This window comes from Periplaneta americana, chromosome 8 (assembly GCF_040183065.1).
Source record: "Periplaneta americana isolate PAMFEO1 chromosome 8, P.americana_PAMFEO1_priV1, whole genome shotgun sequence".
NCBI classification, from domain to species: Eukaryota; Metazoa; Arthropoda; class Insecta; order Blattodea; family Blattidae; genus Periplaneta; species Periplaneta americana.
The window spans coordinates 42,989,889-43,014,796 of record NC_091124.1 but is presented as its reverse complement, the minus strand read 5'-3'; the positions used below and the strand labels follow the sequence as shown (position 1 = coordinate 43,014,796).

General features: G+C 36.4%; 1 protein-coding gene across 2 annotated transcripts in view; it reads right to left on the bottom strand.

Annotated features, from left to right (window-relative positions):
* Nucleotides 1–24,429, bottom strand: part of Orc3 (origin recognition complex subunit 3) — a 42,835-nt gene extending 18,406 nt beyond the window's left edge. Inside the window, exons 1-8 of one of the 2 annotated variants that reach the window (XM_069832823.1) lie at nt 24,268–24,429; nt 23,456–23,584; nt 20,512–20,635; nt 10,047–10,222; nt 6,272–6,510; nt 4,178–4,337; nt 1,319–1,432; nt 735–932 (exon numbers count right to left, since the gene is read on the bottom strand). In XM_069832823.1, the coding sequence (XP_069688924.1) occupies nt 735–932; nt 1,319–1,432; nt 4,178–4,337; nt 6,272–6,510; nt 10,047–10,222; nt 20,512–20,635; nt 23,456–23,584; nt 24,268–24,294 (1,167 nt within the window). In that variant the 5' untranslated portion in view covers nt 24,295–24,429. Of the gene's footprint in view, nt 1–734; nt 933–1,318; nt 1,433–4,177; nt 4,338–6,271; nt 6,511–10,046; nt 10,223–20,511; nt 20,636–23,455; nt 23,585–24,156; nt 24,178–24,267 lie in introns of those variants that run through there. The other variant, XM_069832824.1, reaches the window with a different exon arrangement.
* Nucleotides 24,430–24,908: the final 479 nt, after the last annotated feature.

The following is a 24,908-nucleotide window of genomic DNA, read 5'->3' as shown; positions in this document are numbered from 1 at the left end:
CCTTACTGAAGAAAAAGAACACTACGCATATTTTCACCAAGATGGTCCAACTCCCCACATGACCCAAACTCAGTGGGCAATCTTTTTGAAGTGTCTGAAAACAGCCTAGAATATTTGGCAACAGAGGATCAACTGATCACAATTCATTGCTTTTTTTTAGTTGGTTATTTAACGACGCTGTATCAACTACTAGGTTACAGACGTGGACAAATTATTAGCAAAATTTACGATTTTTGTGACATTTTTACAAAATTTCACTTTTCAATTTAGACTACTGTTGACATTTTTATGATTATAGTACTCAGAAATATGTAAAAATGTCAACTGTAGTCTTAATTGAAAAATCAAATTTTGTAAAAGTGTACCATAAAAATCGTCAATTTTGCTAATAATTTGTCCATGTCTGTATTCAGCATCGATGAGACTGGTGACAGTGATATGGTATTTGGCGAGATGAGGCCGAGGACTAGCCATAGAGTACCTGGCATTCACTTTACTGTTGGGGAAAACTTCGGAAAAAACCCAACTAGGTAAACAGCCCATGTGGGGATCGAACCCGCGTCCGAGTGCAACTTCAGACTGGCAGGCAAGCGTCTTAACCGACTGAACCACGCCGGTGGCTAATACATTGCTTCTGAAATAGTTATTTGAAAGACTGAAAAAGCTTGACTACATGGGGGCTTTAAAATCATTGGTAGAAACTTTCTGTTTGTACAAAATCAGACTGTACCAACCTTGAAATGACTGTTGTCGAGAAGGAGTGGAGCCTTCTCCTTTTTCGGCAATGTGTCCACATACTGACGGAATGACGACAGCTGACGCAACTCTTCCAGCTGTTCTTCACTTAAAGATTTTATACTCTGTGGCATATCGGCAATGGGGCAGCACAGAACTTTGCTGTTGGAGTTGAAGAAGTGTTCTATCATGCAGTACTGCGACAACAAATGCATGATTATTAACAATGTAATGTCAAGTTAAAATATTACAGTGAAGATTCTTATACACAGCTTACTGTACACAGGAATTTAACATGAGACATCAATTATTTGTAAACACTATCTTCTCTTTAGGTTTCACAGGAGAATTTTATAACGAAAAATATTAAAGGACTAATAATACATCGAAATACACTAATAACTATTTTATTTTCTTAATGGGTTCAAAGGAATTACTGTATACACGTGAATATTCCGTGCATCCTAATTTTAGGAGAGAGAAAAAAAAAAGACTGTAATTTGAATTTCATTTATGAGAAACTAGTCCTGCATAATGAGTAAATAAAATATTATTGTTATATGTTCAACAATCGATATATTACCTTGAAGTGCTGTATGAATCCATGCACAGAGAAATCGTAAAACAAGAAAATATCAGTAAGCAACTTGAAGGTCCTGTCGTCCAGGTGAAATGGACATTTACTAGTAAGAAGAACCTGAAAATACAGAAGAAAAAAAAGTTAATATCAATTAAACAAAGCTACATTATCGGGCTGGGGACAACTCGCCACAGAAAATTGGTCACAGAGGCAACTAGCCACATAATTCAAATTCGTATCAAATACAATTCGACACATAATTGAAATTCGTATCAAAGACAATTCGACACATAATTGAAATTCGTATCAAAGACAATTCGACACATAATTCAAATTCGTATCAAATTCGACACATAATTCAAATTCGTATCAAAGACAATTCGACACATAATTGAAATTCGTATCAAAGACAATTAGCCACACATTAAAATTCGTATTAAAGGCAATTGGCCATATACTAAAATTCGCTACAACTTGTAATATATGAAGGCAATACTCAAATTCGCAACAATTTATAATATATTTCTGTGGTAATACAAGACAAACCCAGAAGCTGTAAACTAATTCAAAATTATGGCGAAAGAAATTCGCTTCATAAAATCAGAAAGAGGCTCTGACAAATTAATATATCTTGGCTACATGTACACGAGACTTAGAGAAAATAAGAATGGAGTAGTTTGGCGCTGTGACATGCGTGGCGGGTGTAATGCAACAGCCACGTTATCAGAAGGTGGAAGCAGAGTCGTCAAAGAACCGTCTGAACACAAGAATCATTCTGCAGACTGGGGAAGGATTAAGGCAAAGGAATGTGTAGAGAACATGAAGGCAAGGGCGGAGACTTCCCGAGATCCAACATCTGTCTTTATTCAAAATGAGTTACAGCGTATTACAAGCGAAGCCAATGTGAATCTACCGAAGAAACCATCTATTAAAAGAACTGTGCGCCGTGCCAGGAAGTGCACCTACCACCTGAACCAAGGAATATTGACTAACTGAACGTTATAGCAGACAGATATACTAAGACCGTAAAAGGAGAAAGGTGGTGGTTGTATTTTGAACTGGAGGACAACGTGAAAGTTATCATATTTGCCACTAATTCACATTTAAATAAATTGTTACAGTCCCATTTTTGGATAATGGACAGGATCTTTATGTCCGCTCCTTCAGTCATGCTGCAACTTTACACTATACATGCCAATGTACAAGGGGAATGGATGCCTGTAGTAATGACGCTGATGGAACGGAAAACTAGGGAGGCGTATGACACACTCTTTCGAGTATTGAAACGAGAAGTCGGGCGACATTTTGAAAATCAATTAAACCCAAGATTCATATCTATTGATTACGAAGTAACTGTTATAAATGTAATCAAAAGTGAATTTGACGGAATTAAGTTAGCAGGTTGTCTTTTTCACTTAGCCCAGTTTTTCTAGAGACGGCTTCAGACCGAAGGATTGGTGCAGCCAATATAATGTTGAAGAAAATTCAGAATTGAGGCACAGTTCCACTCAATTGTGGCAAATTGTCTATATGTGGCGAATTGTCCCTATTACCAATTTTCTGTGGCCAATTGTCCCAGTTACCACTTTTCTGTGGCCAATTGTCCGGAACCGACATTATCAAGTACAGTACACTGATATTATGTTAAACAAAGAAATAAAAGATGTAGTGTCCACACAGCTTAGAATTCTCATGTCGTTACAAATATATCCAAAAAATATTTTATTAAGAAAAAAAATCAGCTTAAAAATGTTGCCAAAATACAACTCTTCACACAAAAGGAATGAGCAAATCAAACAATGACAGTGAAACAGTTATTTTAATGTATAACCATAGACCATGATACAGCTTCTGCTTCAATTCTCAAGCATGAAAATGATTTCACAACATCCCCTGCATATCGGTATTTCTGTTAGCATTGTTAAAAATTTTGGAATCGTTAATATATGGTTTCTTCATTGGAGTTGATATATATACAGTATATATATATATATATAAAAGGTAAAGGTATCCCCGTAATATGCCATGAAGGCACTTGGGGGGCATGGAGGTAGAGCCCCATGCTTTCCATGACCTCGGCACTAGAATGAGGTGGTGTGGTTGGCACCACGCTCTGACCGCCTTTTACCCCCGGGAAAGACCCGGTACTCAATTTTATAGGAGGCTGAGTGAACCTCGGGGCCGTTCTGAAAGTTTGGCAACGAGAAAAAATCCTGTCACCACCTGGGATCGAACCCCGGACCTTCCAGTCCGTAGCCAGCTGCTCTACCAACTGAGCTACCCGGCCGCCCCAGTATATATATATATACAAATATAGGCTATATATAGTCAACAGTTATTTGTACAGTTTGTCATAGGTAAGACACTTTACTTTAAATAACAGGAAAATCCATAGAAACAATAAAATATATTGAAATATATGTAATTTTTTTAAAGTTCACGACAGGGGGTTTCAAACCCAGTAAACCCCTCCCTCTTGCGTATGTCCCTGAATTTGTTTCTGAACAGATTTAATTAATCATTCTAGAAGCATGTGTTTGAGAATTTCAGTTTCAGTTCAAAAAGCCTTGCAATGCATACTGTCTGTTCAGTGAAATCTGTGAGGATAGAATCATCTTACTGTTCTTTTTTTTTTTAAGTAGGTTATTTCACGACGCTTTATCAACATCTAGGTTATTTAGCGTCTGAATGAGATGAAGGTGATAATGCTGGTGAAATGAGTCCGGGGTCCAACACCGAAAGTTACCCAGCATCTTACTGTTCTTCCAATCTCGGACTCGCTCCAATCTGTACATACAGATGGGACAAAAAGCTAATGAAGTTGGTGTAAACTATATAAGTGGATAATTGCATCTGACTTACCTTGTCTATAACTTGGTTCAGGTATGTAATGGAAGGTTCGGAATGAAACACTTCATTGCAGAGTTTCGATGACACGTGATAAGGTAGGCTGCGGTGAAGGGCGCAGACAGCTGTCGCCACTCCAAACACAAACACCAATGGAAGAGACTTAACATATCCACTGCAAACACGAATATCAACAAATGAGCACTTGTGTCTGTATTGTTCTACAATTACTGGAGTATGTGTGGCCAGCAAATGGTTTGCACTTGCGATGCAATTGTAAGCAGTTACAGACACAAAAATAGTGTTATCAGATTATTTTAATGAAATGAAGGCCATTGTAGAATAATGTAGGAAAACTGAATATCAAAATCTAAAATGCAACTAAAAGTATTCTTTGAGATATTTGAAACAAAAAGCTAAATACAATTTTGCTCGTTTCTGCTTCATTTTCAAAATAAAAATTACTTTATATGAAACATTAAATAGCATGTTTTGGGAAAGCCATTGATTTAATTCCCAATATCTCAGTCATTTTAACAGAGCACTACATTATGATAATAAATGACTGAAAGAATTTTAGTTTTGTCCTTTAAAAATGCAAAAATTTGATCGAAACAAATGCAACATTTTAAAATTCCATTTCAGAATCAAAAGTTACATTTGTTTGGATTAAATTGCTGCGTATTTAAAGGACAAAACTAAAATTCTTTCAATCATTTATTATCATAATACACTGCTCTCTTAAACTGACTGAGCATATTGGGAATTAAATCAATGACTCTCCCAAAACACGCTATGAAATGTTTCATATAGAACAATTTTTATCTCGAAAAGGAGCAAAATTGTATTAGATTTTTTTATTTGAAATATCTCAAAGAATAACCAGCTAACATTACTGACACTGAAATACTGAAACAATTGTCTTTAGAGACAATTAATATTAGGTACCCTCCTCAAAACTGGCTTCATTTATACACCGATGGATCTTTGATTTCCAGGGAACAAGGTCTGGTGCAGGTGTTACGTGCTGTCTCTTCTCAGTTTATAGATCTCTTGGATATGGAACAACAAGTTTTGATGCAGAAATCATTGCAATAAGTGAAAGTCTCAGGAATCTTCTATGCCACAGCCATAAATTTAAGAATGCAGTTATAATGTCAGATTTCTATCAATAGTCTTTAGACACACACCTTCATCTCAAACAGCAGAAATAACTAAAATGCTCTCTCAATTAATAACACTCAATAAAAGAATTGTATTCCAATGGATACTATCCCATTGTGGAATCCTGGGAAACGAGAATGTGGATGCTTTAGCAAAGAAAGGCAGCACTGCTACTTACAGACCTGTTACTAAATCTACATATTACTCTGTGAAAAGATTTATTAAATCTACATACTTAGACTTCAACAAACAAAATTTGATAACACAATCTCAAGGGGAAAAAATGGAACTCTCTGCATCAAAATCCACAGTTAATTCCCGATTTACCACGAAAATCGTCTGTAGCTGCGTTTAGATTGGCAACAGGCCATGATTGTTTGGCCAAACACCTGCATAGAGTTGGAATATATCAGTCCCCTAACTGCCCATTGTGCAACTCAAACCAAGAAATGGATTCGGAACACCTCCAAATCTGTGCTTCAGTGGCTGACCATGACAATATCTTTGAAAAATATTGGAGTGCAAGAGGTCAAATGACTTTATTGTCAAACGCCTGGCATTAGGAAACAACATTACTTACGGTTCATCCTTTATACACATTTTATACAGAATCTCTGAGAATGAGGTTACTGTGAAGTATATATTATGTGTAATGGATTGAAAGTGTTTTTACTTAATTCTGTAACTGAGAAAGATTGCATTCATGTGATATTACCATATTTTCTGCCATTGTCGTTAAATTTATCACCGCATTTTATAAAACACCATTTTGAAATTTTTTTTTTTTTCGATTATTACTTAGAGAAATTATCTTCACATAACAATGAATAGAAAAATGACTTTCAAAAAGTAACTTTTGTTCACACTATACAATTTTAGTGTTGATTTAGTAAAGGCATGATAAAGCGATCAGAACGCACTCCCTGAACCTCCCAGGATACTAACCTTGCTATTAAAATCAAGTTTTGAAGAACTTGTGAAGAGAACCCTTCCACATTGGGAATCACGACAACCAGCAGAGGGTTCTTGTTTCCTTCTACACTCTGGCTGTTTTTCAACTTTTTTCGTGGACTTCTACTTGGACTTTTTAATCTAACTTGTTCATTGTACCACGCTGATAAAGTAGGGAAATTACAATCACTCTTCTTTATGTGGTTCTTCGGTCTATCCAGCAGATCTTCATCCTGGAAACAACAAGTAAAATGTTAAATCAAAACATTCAGAAAATGGAAATAAAGCTAAACAATTGTAAGGACTGCCATATGCAATAGAGCTCTGCATTTCATTAAGAATGACTGACTGAGAGTCATGAATGTTACCTGTGTGAGATTCAGGCATGCGATATTTTGTATAATAGACCTATATACATGATATTATAATACAGTGAAACTTGTGTAATTCGAACGTTTTTAATTCGAATTATTCTTTATTTCGAAATTTTCCTTTGTCCCCTTGAATTTCCTATGGAAACAGTGCATAAATATCGTCTTTTGTTCGAACATAATTTTGTTTAATTCGAAAAAAAAAATCCAGAATGGACATGAGTTTTACAGTGAAATGTGGCAAAGGCGGAACGAGCCAGTACTGTAACAAATTGACCTGACCATAGGGGTTGGAGACTGGAACCGGGAATGCATTGTATCTCCTTTTCGGAGAAAGTGGTCCCAGTGCGGGTTGACAACCCTTGGAGTGTCATTCACCTCGAAAGTACAGTTACCGTACTCAGATAAAACAGTCACTGTGCATTGCTTTTCACAAACTCTGAAACCCCGATCTTTCACTTCCGAGAGCTAAGAAGATTCATTCAGGGACACCAAAATGTGCATGGTTCTCTGTTTGATGCATTAAATAAACTGGAGGACTTTACAGTAACCCAGCAAATCAATAAAAAGAAGCAGACTAAAATCACATCCTACTTAACAAAGGCCTAGTAAGGTATGTTTTTTAACTACTGTATGTGTTGTGCATAAATGTTTACTAATTACTGTACCGTACTGTATCTATGTAATAGGCCTATCATTATACAGCACTATATTTTCTTGTATTATAATACCCTGTTGTCTTGAAATGTTATAGTAATACATAGTACATACAGTACACCTGTAGTTTGCCTTCTGCAGTACCATTTTTTTAATTCTTGTATTATAATACCCTGTTGTCTTGAAATGTTATAGTAATACATAGTACATACAGTACACCAGTAGTTTGCCTTCTGCAGTACCATTTTTTTAATTCGAATTTTTCCATAATTCGAATTTTTTCTTATGCCCTTCAGATTCGAATTACACAAGTTTCACTGTAGTATTGCTTATCAACAGCTAAGAAGTGATACCTCGTATCTGTACATTTGCAGGTAAATTTTTTTTTTATTGGGTCATTTTACGATGCTGTATCAACATCTAGGTTATTTAGCATCTGAATGAAATGAAATGAGTCCGGGGTCCAGCACCGAAAGTTACCAAGCATTTGCTCGTATTGGGTTGAGGGGAAAACCCCGGAAAAAAACCTCAACCAGTAACTTGCCCCGACTGGGATTCGAACCCGGACCACCTGGTTTTGCAGCCAGACACGCTGACTGTTACTCCACGGTGTGGACTGCAGGTAAATAATAAAAAACTTTTCGAAATTATTTTCTCAAAACAGACCAACTTCTTATACTGTACCTATGTTTCTATTTTACAAGATCTTCTATTTGACAACAAAATATTAATACACTGTCCAATTTTGTGAACACAAAAATAATGTAGTTAATATAAATAGTAATAATGTAGTTAAACTAAATTACCATTTTTGTAGATAGAGGTATCTCTTCTTAGCCATCGATATACAGTAATTTGATTACTCATTCATTATTTATTCATTAATTCTTCGAATAGTGAAGTTATTATTTATTTCTTTGTTACAGACTCTAATTCATCGTCTGACGATGAGGTTATGTGTCCTGCAGTTTGTCTTTTTATTTTCTATAAAATCAATCACTCGTGCACTATTCTTATAACAAATAGGAATATTTATCTTTCTCACTAAAACTTCTGTCTCCGATTTCTTTCTGGTTGGTATTAGTGTATATTTATTGCAAATTTTGACAACAATAAAAGCAATGCCTCTAACCAGTCTAGCAGTGAAATCCAAAGATGTTTGGTTAACTATCCAATAACTAGGGGCCAGTTAACTTCCTGTTCTGCAACCCGACAATTCACTAACTTTAAAGGTCCACTAACTAATGGAGGAATACATTATTCATAGATCAGTTTTCTTGCAACCCAGCATTCATATACTCTATTGTAAAAATGTTAAGCAAAGTGAACACGTAGATTTGGTTTATTTTTATTAAATACTGTGACTGAAATAGATTATGTCTGCTTTTGAAGAAATTTGACACGCATCACAAAATCTCTATTCTTTTTATGCCATCACATATTTAATAAGCTACATTAAACATTTTCGTTACCAATATAATGAGTTCGACAAGATGGATGCTGAATAACATTACTGATAATAAAAAAGATTATTTCATTTAAAGAATTGTGTTATTTAAAAATTATGTGTCCTTGTTTAAATGTTCAAATACTTCCTAATTTTCGTGCTATCTGAAATAAAAACAAAATGGTAACCTTCTCAGGTAGACTGTTTTGGGTATCAGGCATTAAAAGAGAGCTGAGAGACTACAACATGTTCATAATGTGTGCATACGATTCATCTGCAATACTCGTAAATTTGACCATATAACACTTTCCCTCCAGTTACTTTCATGGGTGCGTCTGAAGGAACGAAGAACAATACATTTACTGTCTCTTCTGTTTAGAATCATGCATACTTCTACTCCAAATTATCTGTTATCGCGCTTTCAATTTCTTACAACTCTTCGAAACCGACATCAAGCACTTCTTTCTATCCCTCATCATAGAACGTCTTTATACTCATCTTCCTATACTGTAGAAATACCTCGCCTCTGGAATTCATTACCTAATGACGTCAGGGACTGCCAGGCTTTATCACAATTCAAAATTAAATTGGAAAATTTTGTCTTAGGTAATGTTTTTAGGTATTGCTAGAAGTATTGATTTGTGTTTTTATTTTCTTGTACCTTTTTACTCTAGATTAAAATTGCAAGTTTCTTGTTTATGTTAGTTAATTAGTTAGGACACAATTAATTATGATACTTAATCACTCATTTAAAGTTTGTGTGACTGCAACCTGTGTATATTTTTGTGTGGCTTTTACTTTGTTTATAGTGTTTTTTTTCTCTCTCTCTTTATTTCTTGTGTAGCTTTACTTTGTATATAGTGTATTTTTTTCTGTTTATTTCTATTATTGTATTTGTATTCCTGGTGTTGTGGAAGAGAAGGCCTGATGGCCTTAACTACACCAGAATGAATAAATAAATAAATAAAAGATGATGTAACTATAATGCAAAGACCTCAAGCGCTCACAGCCGACTGAGGAAATGTTTCAACCGACCGGTTATAAATTCTCGACTGCATGCATTCGAGTGTATCATTTCCTGGCTGCCTTCTTCACAACCAAGGACTGATCGGTGAGCTATGTCAGCCATTTTCAAGAGATTGCAGAGGTCTAATATGAAGTGAGATTGCTTAAAGTGCTAAAGGACATTCGAAATCTGTTTCAGTGGTTGTCTTCACCTGCCATATTAAGATTTTATGTCACAGGACATAAAAACACAGTTCTCTTTCAAACCAGCATACAAGTTGATCATTACCTCTAAACTCATGTTGCCATCTTTACGGGACATGAACTGGAGAACCAAGTGCTCAACTGTGGACCGGATTGTAGCACAGTTTCGCAGCTGCAGTGTTGCCACATGTGGCGTCACCTTCTGACGCAACTGACTAGAGAGTGTTGCAAAGAGCGCATCGTGATCCGGAATGTTAACACCTGCAAACACAAAGTAATTTTCTGTGACTGTAGCTGTCATATACTCAAGAAGACGAAGTTTTGCACGGAACAGGACAAGTAAATGGCACTCAGATTAAAACATTTACCACAATAAGATAAGAAAAACAAATCTTATTTATGGCTTTTAAGGAACCCGCAGGTTCATTGCCGCCCTCACATAAGCCCGCCATCAGTCCTTATCCTGAGCAAGATTAATTCATTCTCTACCATCATATTCCATCTCCCTCAAATCCATTTTAATATTATCCTCCCATCTATGTCTCTGTTTTATGTTTTTTTGTATCATTTCTTAATATGACAGACTAATTTCTATTATTTTCTACTTGTATGTGCAACTGTTTTTTTTTTATTTTCATTTTGTCACAATTTATTAGATTAAGAATAGATTAATTTGTACGATAATTATGCATATTTTTCCTTGTAGTTGTAGTTACATTTCTGGTGGTGTGGAAGAGAGGCCTTAACTCCTCCAGAATAAATAAATAAACAAACAAATAAATAAATAGGTAGGTAGGTAAGTAACAAATAAGTAAATAAATAAATAAATAAATAAATAAGTAATTATGTAGGTAAGAAGGTAAGTAAGTAGGTAAGTAAATAAATAAATAAATATATATATAAATAAATAAGCACTTAAGTAAATAATTATGCAGGTAAGTAATTAAGTACGTAGGTAAGTAAATAAATATATAAATAAACAAATACACAAATAAAGAAATAAATAAGTAAATAAATAAACAAACAAACAAACAAAAAAGAAAGAAAGAAACAAATAAATATTATTTGTTGCACGAATGAATTCCGGCGACCAGTACGTTAACTAAAGCATATCGTATAACGCAGCGCCAAAGCTTCTCTCGAAATCGGTAATTATTCGTGCAATGAGTAATAAATAAAATTTTAATATATCCCATACAACTGATCTATTTATTTGAAGATATGCTTTCCTGGAATCAATAAATAAAAATGCATGTAGGCAAATATTTCTTTCAAGCAGAAAGAAAGACTATTTTCTTCTCTTTCTGAAGGCCCGAAGACTTGCACTGCAGCTTGAGGTGTATTGTGTCGACCTCCTTACTGCAGGATGATTGTTGAAATCCTTAGGACCATATTCCTTTAAGTATTGTGATTCATTGTTTGGTGCCATTGAACAATTCAGCTATCCTACCCTGGTGGCTGGGATTTCAGTAGCTTCCTCAGATCAATGCCAACTGTATGCAAGTCACGGTACTATGTCCTGTTACATCCTAAGAGGGTCATTTCATAAATGATGCACAGGCTGGCAGAACTGTAAAGTGGATGACGCAACACCAATGAAAATTACGTCAGTTGCAGTTGAAGGATTGAGGAAGAAGCACGTGTGTTCGTTTCGTCCATAGCATACTCTTTGTTTAGGCAATGAGAGCTAGAAATGGAGTCTACACGTGTCTCAGCTGTTGTGACGATTGAAGATCAAAGCTCGAATCTTTACATGGCAAAATTTCCTCCACAGAAATGCACATTTCCATAGTGCTTTGTGTGGAGTTTGTGGTGGACTTACAGTGGACCGTAATACAGTTTCTCATTGGGCTACTCGTTTTCGTGATGGTCCTGTCAGCACGTTTGCAATGTGCAGGTGTTTCTGCTTCAGTTCAGCAGTCTAGCAGTGAGGGATCCATCGCGCAGAAATTTTTCTCTTCTTCAAATTCTTCTCAAAATACAGAATACTGAATTTGGTGAAATCCCCGTAGATACTGAAAATTTCTCACGTGTCACTCGATGACTTTCTTTAATAACATCAGCCACAAGTTTTACACTTTGTTCATGTGTTGATGTCTTTGGCCTTCCTGGTCCTGCACCATCGTCTAAGCTGACATGAAAACAAGTAGTCCAACGAGAAACTGTACTACGGTCCACTGTAAGCTCATCACAAACTCAGCTCTGCTGGGGATTTCTGTGAGATTTTGCCACATAAAGATTCGATCTTTGATCTTCAATTATCATAGTACCAGAGACACATGTAGGCTCCATTTCTATCTCTCTAAGTCTCATTTTACAAACCTATGGATCAACAATTGGCTCTCTTCTGACAAAGGAAAAATTTTACAGTCTGTACAAAAGAAACCAAATGACCTGGAAATGTACAAAAACTTGCCCAGACATGTTCAAACATTTTTAACAAGAGCCAGAACAGGTCACATTGTCACACAATTGTACCTACACCGATTTCACATTTCTGATAATCCTACTTGTCTGTGGTGTAATAATCATGATGAAGATCTGGAACACATTCTTCTATACTGTCCATCCATAAACCACAGAAGAAGTACATTAAAATCATCAGTACCAGTTGCAGAAGACACAGCCCTGCAGTATATATTGACTACACCCCAACTCTGGCTACTAGCAACAGGCATCTATAATGAACACTGATTAAAATACCCCTCATTTCTCATGCAAAACAACAAGTGAATAGACTACAGTGGACTATATGTTGTCAGCAAACAGCTGGATACATTAAAAAGATTGATTGATTGATTGACTGATTTACCTATGAGGCGCCCTCGGCCTTTCTTTTTATCTAATCGTCTAAACTTGTTAGTTGGAAAACAAGACAATTAAATAATAAACTAACCCTGCCATGAATCGTTATGATCAGGAAGGTAATCAGCGTGTCGAGGTAGTCAAGTGATAACACACACTCACCATATAAAACACAACTATTTATTAGAACAAGCAAATAAATTAGTAGCACAGAAAATATCTTGCTAACAGTGTAGCGTAGACCAAATCCAGCTAATTACCTTACATAGGTAGGTACTTCCCCACGCTGGCATCCATCTTGCCATACAACCTTGACATAACCATCACTCAGCACAGACATAGCCATTACATACAAATTGGTCACCCCTCAAAAGTCACACAACAATGGGTGCCTTCGTCGTGAATTCCATACCTTTTAAATTCGTTCTACTGCAATAACTAGATTAAACATAAGCCAAAACTAACTCACTGAACTGATTGTATATTGAGGTAGGCTTTTAGTTATATCACAGCTAGAAAAACGATCCACTGAAATAAAAATACCGACCAGTATTTTACCAGAGTTGACTGAAAGCAAGTCAGTCAGGAAAATGAAAGCAGCTCAAGCTAATAAGTACATCCCAAAACTCGCCGCTAAATTCCACCCGAATATCTTCTGCAATTCACTCGCAGGTTCCCGCACACCGTGTATTATAAAGTTTCTGGTAGACTTATCGAACCCGGTTCGATCCCCGGCCTACGTAGCAGCTCGTACCCTTCACAACACCCTCACTTGCCGGCACACATCCGACCTACATGAGTCCATAAACCAGACTAATATCTTCTGCTATTCACTCGCAGGTTCCCGCAACACCGTGGACTATGCAGCTTCTAGTGGACTTATCGAACCCAGTTCGATCCCCGGCCCACATAGAAGCTCCGGCCCTTCACACATCCGACCTCCACGAGTCCATCCACTAGACTGACGCTACTATCGAAATGAAACTTGCTTCACAGACCAAATTTAACTCACGCCACCGTCTTAACCAATCAGCAAGCACTATTATAAACTATTGACCGCTCCCTCGATAAAATAATAACTGCTCCCTCTGTATCAACTCATTACAGGTTATAGGAACAGAACCAGAGCCATACAAAAAAAAAAAAAAAAAAAAAAACAGAAAGATGAGAGGAAAGCCATCTACGAGAAGTAAGAAGAACTAGATCGGAAAGAAAAAACTACAAGCCATCTATGAAGAGTCAGAATAATTAAAACTAACAGAGAAAAATATAAAGACAGAAAAATGTAAAAGAAATAGAAAGGAAAAGAAAGATGTGCCGAAATATAAACGGCACAGACTCCCCCCCCAAAATTGGCGCAGTTCCTGAACAGCGCCAACACTAGGTCTGAAGTCGCTGCGAGGAGTAGGTGGCTACCAAAAAGGGAACTCATCCCCAGCTATGTCCCATAACAAGCCACTAGGTACAGTATGTTCCAAGTGCACAACCAGCATTGACGCCACTGCTGAAACCATCCAGACGGTCGAGCATAAATCGTTTAGGCACCAAGTGTCCACGGGTAGAGGCAGTATCCTCACCGTACTCCCCCGCGACCCACTTAGCCCTTTAGAATGACCGCAGTCCGTCGCAGTCACCCCAATCAACCAATTTCTTCGATCCACAGACCTCTGGGTAATAGTCACAGCGAGCTTCCACCCTTGGCACACTCAGTGGAATAATCCACTACAAACGTAATCGATGCATCTGTGCCAAAACTAAACAGCAACATCTTAAAGCAACAGAAAAAAAGAAGAGAAACTCCAAGTAGAGAAAGGAAATTAGAAAGAAAGTAAGCTACAGAAGAGAAAGGGACATGATAAAGAAGAAGATAAGACAAATGAAGTGAGAAGAGGAAACGGAAAAGATAAATTTCGCGAATAAACGACCCCAAAATAATTAGTGCGAGCTGTGATGATACATAAAAGCCAACCTAGAACTAAAAACACACATGATAATACATAACCCAAAAACGTAGAAATGCGTAATAATACAACAATGTTAAAGTGAATAAGATAAACTTGAAAAAAAAGAAATCACTTGAAAAATACAAACTTTTAGATAATGTCTGTTACTTGCTTCACATATGACCATTTCTGGTATAATAGTCTTTTCAGCCATTTTATCACTTCCTCTTGATGATACGCACAACTACATCTGCTTTCAATGTCCATTCATGAAAATGAAAATTAGCACACTCCTTCGTGATACAACAGTTTAGCACACAGTACTCATCGCACCGTCCACTCATAATACATTCTTATGCAAACTTTCACTGGGCAGTTTTAGTAAGTACCACCGTTTGGTGCAATGTACAGTTTCCCTAGAAAAGGATGAGACGATTGAGTATTCCTAAGTCTCAGATGCAAGACACTGCGCATGATCAGAGACCAGAGCACTGATACACAAGATAACGAATATTGAGTTACTTAAATTCAGGCTATTTGGTTTGTTACTAGCATCGTTCCGAAATTCACTTCAAAAACTGCAAAAAATATGATAGTATTACGTAAATAAAAGGTAAATATATACATAAATCTTGTAGTTAAAGCGACAATGGACCTTCATGACTAGATTGACATCCGCAAAGAAAGGAACGCTTTCGTGTAGTTTCAATAGCTCGGACGCTAAGACTTCTGCGTGTCGTGTAGAAGAGTGCGAGTTCGATTCCTAGTCTACACAACGATTTTTTTTGTCTAAATAACTTTGAAATTGCTAAATAATGTTGAAATAGAGTTTTACAAAGTCCTCAGATTAATTATTAAATGCATGTGTTAAGTAACAAATTGCAGTATCTTTTGCAAAACCTTGAATGTTTAATTTGTCAATAATATTTCTGTACTATATACTATAAGACGTTAAAAGAATTTGCAATAGATTTGGGATCCTCTACTTTATAATCACTGGTTTTAATGAAAAAATATTTTCTTTCTTAGGATATCTACAAGTTTAACTTTAATTATATTCCGAATAGCTTTAATTGCATTATCTGAATTTTGTACTTTTCTATCCAAATGTATTCTATTTCCCTCTTTCATAATTTTTGATAAATTACACTGTACTTCTTGTAGTATTTAAGAACATGAGGATCATTACATTGCAACTCATTACATAGAGATTCTTCTTTTTAGTACATGAGATTTTGAAGTCCCTGCGTTATCTACATGTTTTTACTTTTGAATTTTTTCACATTGAGTGGAGAACATCCACTGAAGTGATTCTGAAATTAAGTGAAAAATACAATACATTTACTCTTAATATCAGTAGTATCAGTATCATATACGTTTTTCCAAGATTCATTTTGTAGACATAAATGTAAGTAGTCACTAGATACAGCATTTACGACCCTTTTTTAGTTTTTAAATTAATATTTTGAAATTGTTCAGTGACATTGGAAACACTTAGGATTTGTTTATCATGTTCAGACAAGCCATTGATTATAGGTTCTGTCGAATAGGAATTCAGTCTAATTCTGTGTACAAAACTTTTATCAATGGCTGTGCTACTTCATCTTGTATGCTGGTGTGAAAACGACTCTACGACTAAGGTTTCCAGTTTCAAGGAGTGAATTTAATTTACTTTTACGGAAAAGTTCCGTCACTACAGATCACAAATTCCATATGAGATTTCTAAAGTCTTTTCTTTACAAATTCAATGTTGGCTATAAATATTAATAAATAATGTAAGAAATATGAATGATTGTAGTTAGAAGTCTGATTTACGTTATAAAAAGTAAGAAGTTACATTCCTCGGCAAGATTCGAACTTTCGATGTTTGGTTTTGTCGTCCAACGCATAAGCACGGACCTATTTAAGGCTTATGTTAATAACCTAGAATTTAGCTGTAGCAATGTGGTGTCATAGCTTGGGATTTGTTTACTTAATGTAATTAGATTTAATTTGATTAGTTTCGCAACAATAATTGGACTTCTGTTATATCCTGTTATTTAAATATTTAATTTAGGGTTGATTTATTAACTCTTACTGTGCAAGATGCCCTTATTTCAATAATTCTATATCACGTAAAATAGTCATTGTCTACACTAAAGTATTATCATTATCCCTCATTTCTCATCGTAATGGCGAACCGACGTGACATGAGACAGCGAGTTATAGCTCTAGTTGAAGCTGGATATGTGGCTAGATCTGCTGGCCGTTTGGTCGGTGTTCCTGGAAGTACAGCCGCGAGGTGTGTTCATCGTTACCAAGATTCAGGGGAGGTCGAAAATCGCCCTATTCCTGGGCGTCCGCGGATTTCTTCATTGGAAGAGGATGCTCTCTTATTCGAGACAGTTCGACTGGACCCCTTTCGGTTTGCTAACGAAATAAGAGCAGCATCTAACTTTCCCGGTTCTTCACAGACTGTGATCAGCAGGTTGAGGAACCGCGGTATTAGGAGCCGGAGGGCTGCGCAAATGGAAATATTGGGGGAAGCACAAGCTGTCAACCGTCTTGCCTTCGCTACCAATCGAGTGGATTTCGATTGGAGAAATGTATGATGGTATGTGGACAAGATTTTAAATTAACAGGTCTCTTTTTGTTTTTTTATGAATTTTGTTTCAGGAAGAATACTTTTAACTTCCAAGTAAGATTTATTTATTTTTTGACGAGGTTCAGCCCACTTGTAGACCCAAAAATTTGGCATAAATTATTCCATATTTTTCGACAAATTATACAGTCGAGGAACTCTGAAGAATAAAAAAAAAAGTTTTACCTGGGATCGAACATGAAACGTTCCGGTTATATGGTGGAACCGACACGCTACTATATGAGCTACCGAGACAAGACAGTGACAGCAGCAGTCCAGAATGTAGATCCGATAGCAGGCATTTGCCATTCGGTACAGAGAAGCAATGATATTTTATTACCCGAGCTATGTTGTGAAGTCATGGCCTTAAATGGCTGTCTTCTTCGTGATCCTTATTCTGATCCTTGTCCTTGTTGTGGTCCTTGTAACAATTCTTGTTCTATTTCTCATGGTACTTATCGTTATACGTCGATATCGAGTGAACCGCGCTGTAGAACTTTAACTTCCGACAACCAAGAATCGTCTCATTCTTTTTAAGGGTAACTGTACCTTACTATGAAAACAACATTTAGCTCACTAAATGCTCAAATGAGACATTTAGGCATACAGCTCTGTAATAACAGAGTTATCAGAACCCAAGCTAGTTCTGATCTGATCACCAAATACTGTCTGCCGTGTCGTTTGGCTGTCCTTCACAATAAAGACCCCGGGACGACCAAACTAAGCAGACCAGACTCAAACAGCCTAACCGAACCTAACCTAACCTTACCTTTTCCCCCTTTTATGGTTCCCTTAGGGAGAAAAGGTGCCCATTTGAGAAGACTTCTACTTCATGCATGGGCTGCAGTGGAGCTATTCTTAACCTGGCGACAACACGGGTATAACACACGGGGAAAAACCCCTAACCACTTGGCTGGTGGCGCTCCCCCGCCACCGCTTTCTTCAGCTGCGAAACGTGGGCGCGGAGAAGGTCCCCCTTAGGCCCACTTAATTTCACAGTGACCGGTGAGTCGAAAGACAAAACACGGAAAGGTCCTTTATATCTGTATGCCAATTTGCTGGAAAACCCTTTTTCCCGGCTACTAATAGGATGGTCAAGCAAAAACACCTCATCTCCAACCCTGAAAGGAACTGCCAAACGCGACCGATTATTCATATAGCAACTCATCTTTACGGAAGGCGCGCCAGTCCACCATTCCAGCATCCATCTTCAAACATAAAAAGCAACCAAACAACACAAACCCAAATACCTCGGCTTTGAGATTCCAAATGCTGATCATAACCACGCAAATCTGCTACCACTGAGGCGCTCTCGGCCTTCCTTTTTTATAATTGTCTAAACTTGTTAGTTGGAAAACAAGACAATTAAATAATAAACTAACCCTGCCATGAATCGTTATGATCAGGAAGGTAATCAGAGTGTCGAGGTAGTCAAGTGATAACACACACTCACCATATAAAACACAACTATTTATTAGAACAAGCAAATAAATTCGTAGCACAGAAAATATCTTGCTAACAGTGTAGCGTAGACCAAATCCAGCTAATTACCTTACATAGGTAGGTACTTCCCCACGCTGGCATCCATCTTGCCATACAACCTTGACATAACCATCACTCAGCACAGACATAGCCATTACATACAAATTGGTCACCCCTCAAAAGTCACACAACAATGGGTGCCTTCGTCGTGAATTCCATACCTTTTAAATTCGTTCTACTGCAATAACTAGATTAAACATAAGCCAAAACTAACTCACTGAACTGATTGTATATTGAGGTAGGCTTTTAGTTATATCACAGCTAGAAAAACGATCCACTGAAATAAAAATACCGACCAGTATTTTACCAGAGTTGACTGAAAGCAAGTCAGTCAGGAAAATGAAAGCAGCTCAAGCTAATAAGTACATCCCAAAACTCGCAGCTAAATTCCACCCGAATATCTTCTGCAATTCACTCGCAGGTTCCCGCACACCGTGTACTATACAGCTTCTGGTAGACTTATCGAACCCGGTTCGATCCCCAGCCTACGTAGCAGCTCGTACCCTTCACAACACCCTCACTTGCCGGCACATATCCGACCTCCATGAGTCCATAAACCAAACTAATATCTTCTGCTATTCACTCGCAGGTTCCCGCAACACCGTGGACTATGCAGCTTTTAGTGGACTTATCGAACCCAGTTCGATCCCCGGCCCACATAGAAGCTCCGGCCCTTCACACATCCGACCTCCACGAGTCCATCCACTAGACTGACGCTACTATCGAAATGAAACTTGCTTCACAGACCAAATTTAACTCACGCCACCGTCTTAACCAATCAGCAAGCGCTATTATAAACTAATGACTGCTCCCTCGATAAAATAATAACTGCTCCCTCGGTATCAACTCATTATAGGAACAGAACCAGAGCCATACAAAAAAAAAAACAGAAAGATGAGAGGAAAGCCATCTACGAGAAGTAAGAAGAACTAGATCAGAAAGAAAAAACTACAAGCCATCTATGAAGAGTTAGAATAATTAAAATTAACAGAGAAAACTATAAAGATAGAAAAATGTAAAAGAAATAGAAAGGAAAAGAAAGATGTGCCAAAATATAAACGGTACACCTAAACACAAAGTATGCTATGGACGAAACGAACACACGTGCTTCTTCCTCAATCCTTCAACTGCAACTGACGTAATTTTCATTGGTGTTGTGTCATCCATTTCACAGTTCTGCCAACCTGTACATTATTTATGAAATGACTCTCATATATTGACCTGAAGATCGCGTTCCTATTGGTATCGTGATTCAGCTATACATCACCAGGTCCAACAAGAGTCCAACAAGAGTCCATTTAGAATACCCCTCCATTCCCTGGGATGCATACAGAGATGTGATCTCCGTGCAAACCACAGTACTACATCTTCTGCATCTCCTGAAACTACAGAAATATGATAAATGACGTTAAAATTAATTATGCGAAATGAGGCAAGGTCCAACACCGAAAGTCATGCAGCAATTCTGCTTCAAGCGCTTCAAGGAAAATCTCAGGAAAAAACCGAAGAGGTAACTTGTCCCAACCAGGATTTCACACACTAACCGTTACTCCACAGCAGTGAAAAGAACAAAGAAAGTAAGAAAGAAAGAACAAAGAAAACAGAGAAAGAAAGATATGAAAAAAAATCAAAATGACTACCTGTGAGTAATGTTGCTGATGGAATTTCATTTGCACTGTTGCTAGATATTCTATTCGTGTGACATTTCTGAATATAAAGTATCAAGTTTTTCAAGATCTTTGAAAATAAATCTTCTCGTAGTTCCTGCAAAGTTAAACAAGTCATAACACCAATTAAATGTGAGTTCAACATTTATGATAATTCACGTTCTATCCTTCTTAAAAGACTTACAAAGAAAATATTAAAAACTAACAAAAAATAAGAAAATGGCTGAACGATCCTTTACTAGCATATCAAATTAGATTCTGGCTCTGAACTGACTAGCTTCAAGAATGATATAGGTTTACTGGAGAGGCACTGTACCCTTAGAAAACACGTGCACAGGATGGCAATTCATAGAGTAGGTTCGGTATATTAGCGGCCAAGTGGGTGATGGACGATTCATTTAAAATAATGTGAAGAATAAAAATCCGAATGTGCCAAACGAATCTGTTCTGGTAAGTGAGCGCCTACCTTTATACATGCTACAATATGATCAATTTTGAACGGGAGCTTCCGGTACTTGTTTCTATATATCCACGAGGTCATCAGCATGGAACGAGCTTAATCCTCACAGCATAGATAAACCACAGTCTAGTATACAGTCACGAAGCTTGAGTTGATGAGAGTATTAGGAATAATTGACTGTGACAGTACTGTTTCACATTGTGTGCGATGAGGCGATAGTAGCGATTCTAGTGGTTAGCAACTATCTATGGATGCATATTCCCTACATATTGAGCTTCGTGACTGTATATACTGGACTGTGGATAAACGATGTTGGCCATGATTGTTGTTGACACTGGGTAATGTTCTTTTGTTTTGTCAACAAATGAATGCAGCTATGTATTAAAAACAAGAAATAAATATTATCCATGTTTTTATTACAACCAAACACAATTTAATTTTTTTATATTTAAGGGCGAAATGAATGTTACAACAGAGCATTACAAATTTGTTCATGAAACTCATTTTCGTACAGAATTTAGTTGGACAACAGTATTGTTATGTTGTTCATTACTGCATGAATAAATGTCTGGCCAATTGGTCACAATCCCAGGAACTTCCTCAACGATACCTTCTCAGGATTAACAGGTAAACTCAATATTTTCTTATTCACGTGACAAAATAATACATGTTTTTAAAAACGTACATAATTAAAAATATAAAATAAAAAAAACACTAAAACACCAAGTGCGAAACTGAAACATTCGAAAATTGTTGCTTTCTAATGCCAGGCGTTTGACAATAAAGTCATTTGACCTCTTGCACTCCAATATTTTTCAAAGATATTATCATGACCAGCCACTGAAGCACAGATTTTGAGGTGTTCCGAATCCATTTCTTGGTTTGACTTGCACAATGGACAGTTAGGGGACTGATATATTCCAATTCTATGCAGGTGTTCGGTCAAACAATCATGGCCTGTTGCCAATCTAAATGCAGCTACAGACGATTTTCGTGGTAAACCGGGAATTAACTGTGGATTTTGATGCAGAGAGTTCCATTTTTTCCCTTGGGATTGTGTTATCAAATTTTGTTTGTTGAAGTCTAAGTATGTAGATTTAATAAATCTCTTCACAGAGTAATACGTAGATTTAGTAACAGGTCTGTAAGTAGCAGTGCTGCCCTTCTTTGCTAAAGCATCCGCATTCTCGTTTCCCAGGATTCCACAATGGGATGGTATCCATTGGAATACAATTCTTTTATTGAATGATATTAATTGAGAGAGCATTTTAGTTATTTCTGCTGTTTGAGATGAAGGTGTGTATTTAGAGACTATTGATAGAATAGCTGCTTTGGAGTCTGACAATATAGCCTAACTGCATTCTTAAATTTACTGATGTGGCATAGAAGATTCCTGAGACTTTCACTTATTGCAATGATTTCTCCACAAAATTCGAAAGTACCACAAATGATCAAATCAGTAAAATCATGTGTCTTTGGTTAGGCTCAGCAAACAAACCATAGTGAACATAAAAATAAGTGCCAGTTGCTCACATTCAAAACTGAACATGGGGCATGTGGATCTAAACAGAAAACAGATCATGCCATCAGTGACCTACAGTTTCACATATAATCGTCATGGAAGTTGAAGAAAAACACAAAGCAATATCGCCAATAATTGACTAAACTAATGCAGAAATAGTTCCTCGTACTCCGCTTATACACCTTCAAGTGTTTAGAGCTCTCTCCTCAGTAATACCAACATAACTTCGGTGACATTATGAAAGTTTCATGCTAGTGTACACTTACGTTATGCCTTGCATATGGATTGGGTTAGTTTAGGCTTTTGTTATATCTTCCATATACAAATCTGTGCACGCTTTTTGGTAAAATGCTGGGCAAAGGCTGGTGATTTTTTGTTTTGTGACGTTGTCAGTACTAGTCTGTAATAAGGTTTTTCACTTGAATTTTCTGTACTCTTAAGTTACTAATTCTGAAATAGCATGCTGCAAATCATCAGAATTGTACGCTAGTTTCACCCAATAATTGTATCAGTTTATCTAAAATCTTCAATGTGAATGTATATAGGCCCTATTATATACGAGTAAAGCAAAATGAAATAAAATTATAAAATAATTAATTATAAAGAGGCAAGAGCAATGTTTATTTCTTAAATTCAATCAATGAAACCTTTTGTAGAAATTATTTCAATCATAATTAAATTGTCTATATATAAATTTATTCTTTAAAAATTATTACTACAATAATATTACGGAACTAATTTCATGTAAACTCTCATTTGTAAATAATTTACTCGAAACCATGACTCCCAATAAACAACACACTGTTCATGCACTCAACAGCTATCATAAATTTGTTGGTAAAATCAAGAAACATAACGAGTTTTCACTGACAGCAATATCTCATGGATTTAGGATATCGGAATATGTAAATGGCAGATAATTGCAACTTTTATACCTCCAAGTTTTCTTCAACCGTTGACCACAAATTTTTGTATGCTTCATGCCATGGCTGATTGTTTGCAAATGGCTGCTGTTTCTTTAGCTTCTTGCTACTACGACTGTGAGGTTTATGGACAAAGCAGCCCTGAAAAAACAGGGAAGTATGTAAATACACTTTAGAATTAAGTTCTGCGTCAACATACAACTAAATTTCAGACTTTGACTAAATTCTGTTAGCTGCTGGACCAACTGAACGTAACAGTTATGACGTTCGATTATATTATTATTTTGTATACATCCATTCTTACACTTAAAATGCTGGCCAAACAAGCTCTTGTATGTTTATAGTAGCTAACACAGCCATACAGAATGTACACTAGCAACAACGCATTGTATTTCCTCAATCCAAAATTCAACACAGTTGCTACATCGTTTGCAAAATAATTATAAGAGAATTCTTTTTAAATCCAAACCTACATCGTCAATGAAGAACTTACATATGTTCATAGACCTTCAACATATTTCAGTATGGGTACTAACGTTTTTGTACTCCAGATTACATTCAGAAACTAACCTCAAATAGGCTACATTAAATATAAACAATCTATCAAATTGGCACAAGTACATAAAAACTAATTTAATTTCGAGACAGGGCTATATAAACCGTTATTCCTCACTTAATATATTTAAGAAGACAAAATATAAACATTTACTTACAATGAACAGTACTTTGTTTACATAGATTTGTCATGATTAATGTCCTACAAACATGCACAATGTTTACAGATTTTTTTTTTTGCAATAACCTATTCCAGTAGGCTACTTTACCTTTGAAACGGATACTTTTTGGTCCATTTCTTCTCTTTTTAAACTGAAAACACGTGATTATAACAAATAAACTGAATTTTTCACAATGTTTTAGTTTTAATTATGATTTAATTTTGGCTTAACTACAAACACATCTGCTATCAGAACGAATCAACAAGGGCGGGAATGCGCACACGTACTTCACTTGTTTACACGTGAGCCAACGTTATTTGTTTGAAGAACAATTTTATTATATTTATACAATTTTCCTTTCTCTCTTCACAAAGTGGTGAAGTTTAATTGTTTCAGTAATTTGAACATAATAAAGCTAATACATTACGTTACGCATTGCATCCATACTCACTTTGAAATTTGTAAGGATATATTTTTAAAAGTAGTGGCAATTTTGTATATGAAAGTTGGTCATTCTGTTAGTAACATATGTTTATTTACATGAGATCACTGATTTGCAGGTGTTTATTATTTTAGTTGCATTAGTTTTATTATAGTGCATTTCTTGGAAATATTTTTATACCTCCGGCAGTTCAAAGCAATAGTCTGACATCGGTTCGATCTCTGGCTAGGGTGAACCATAGAAGAGGACCAGAGCTGGGACTAGTGTCGGAATGTCACTTCGTACATGTAAAGAATATATTGTGTGT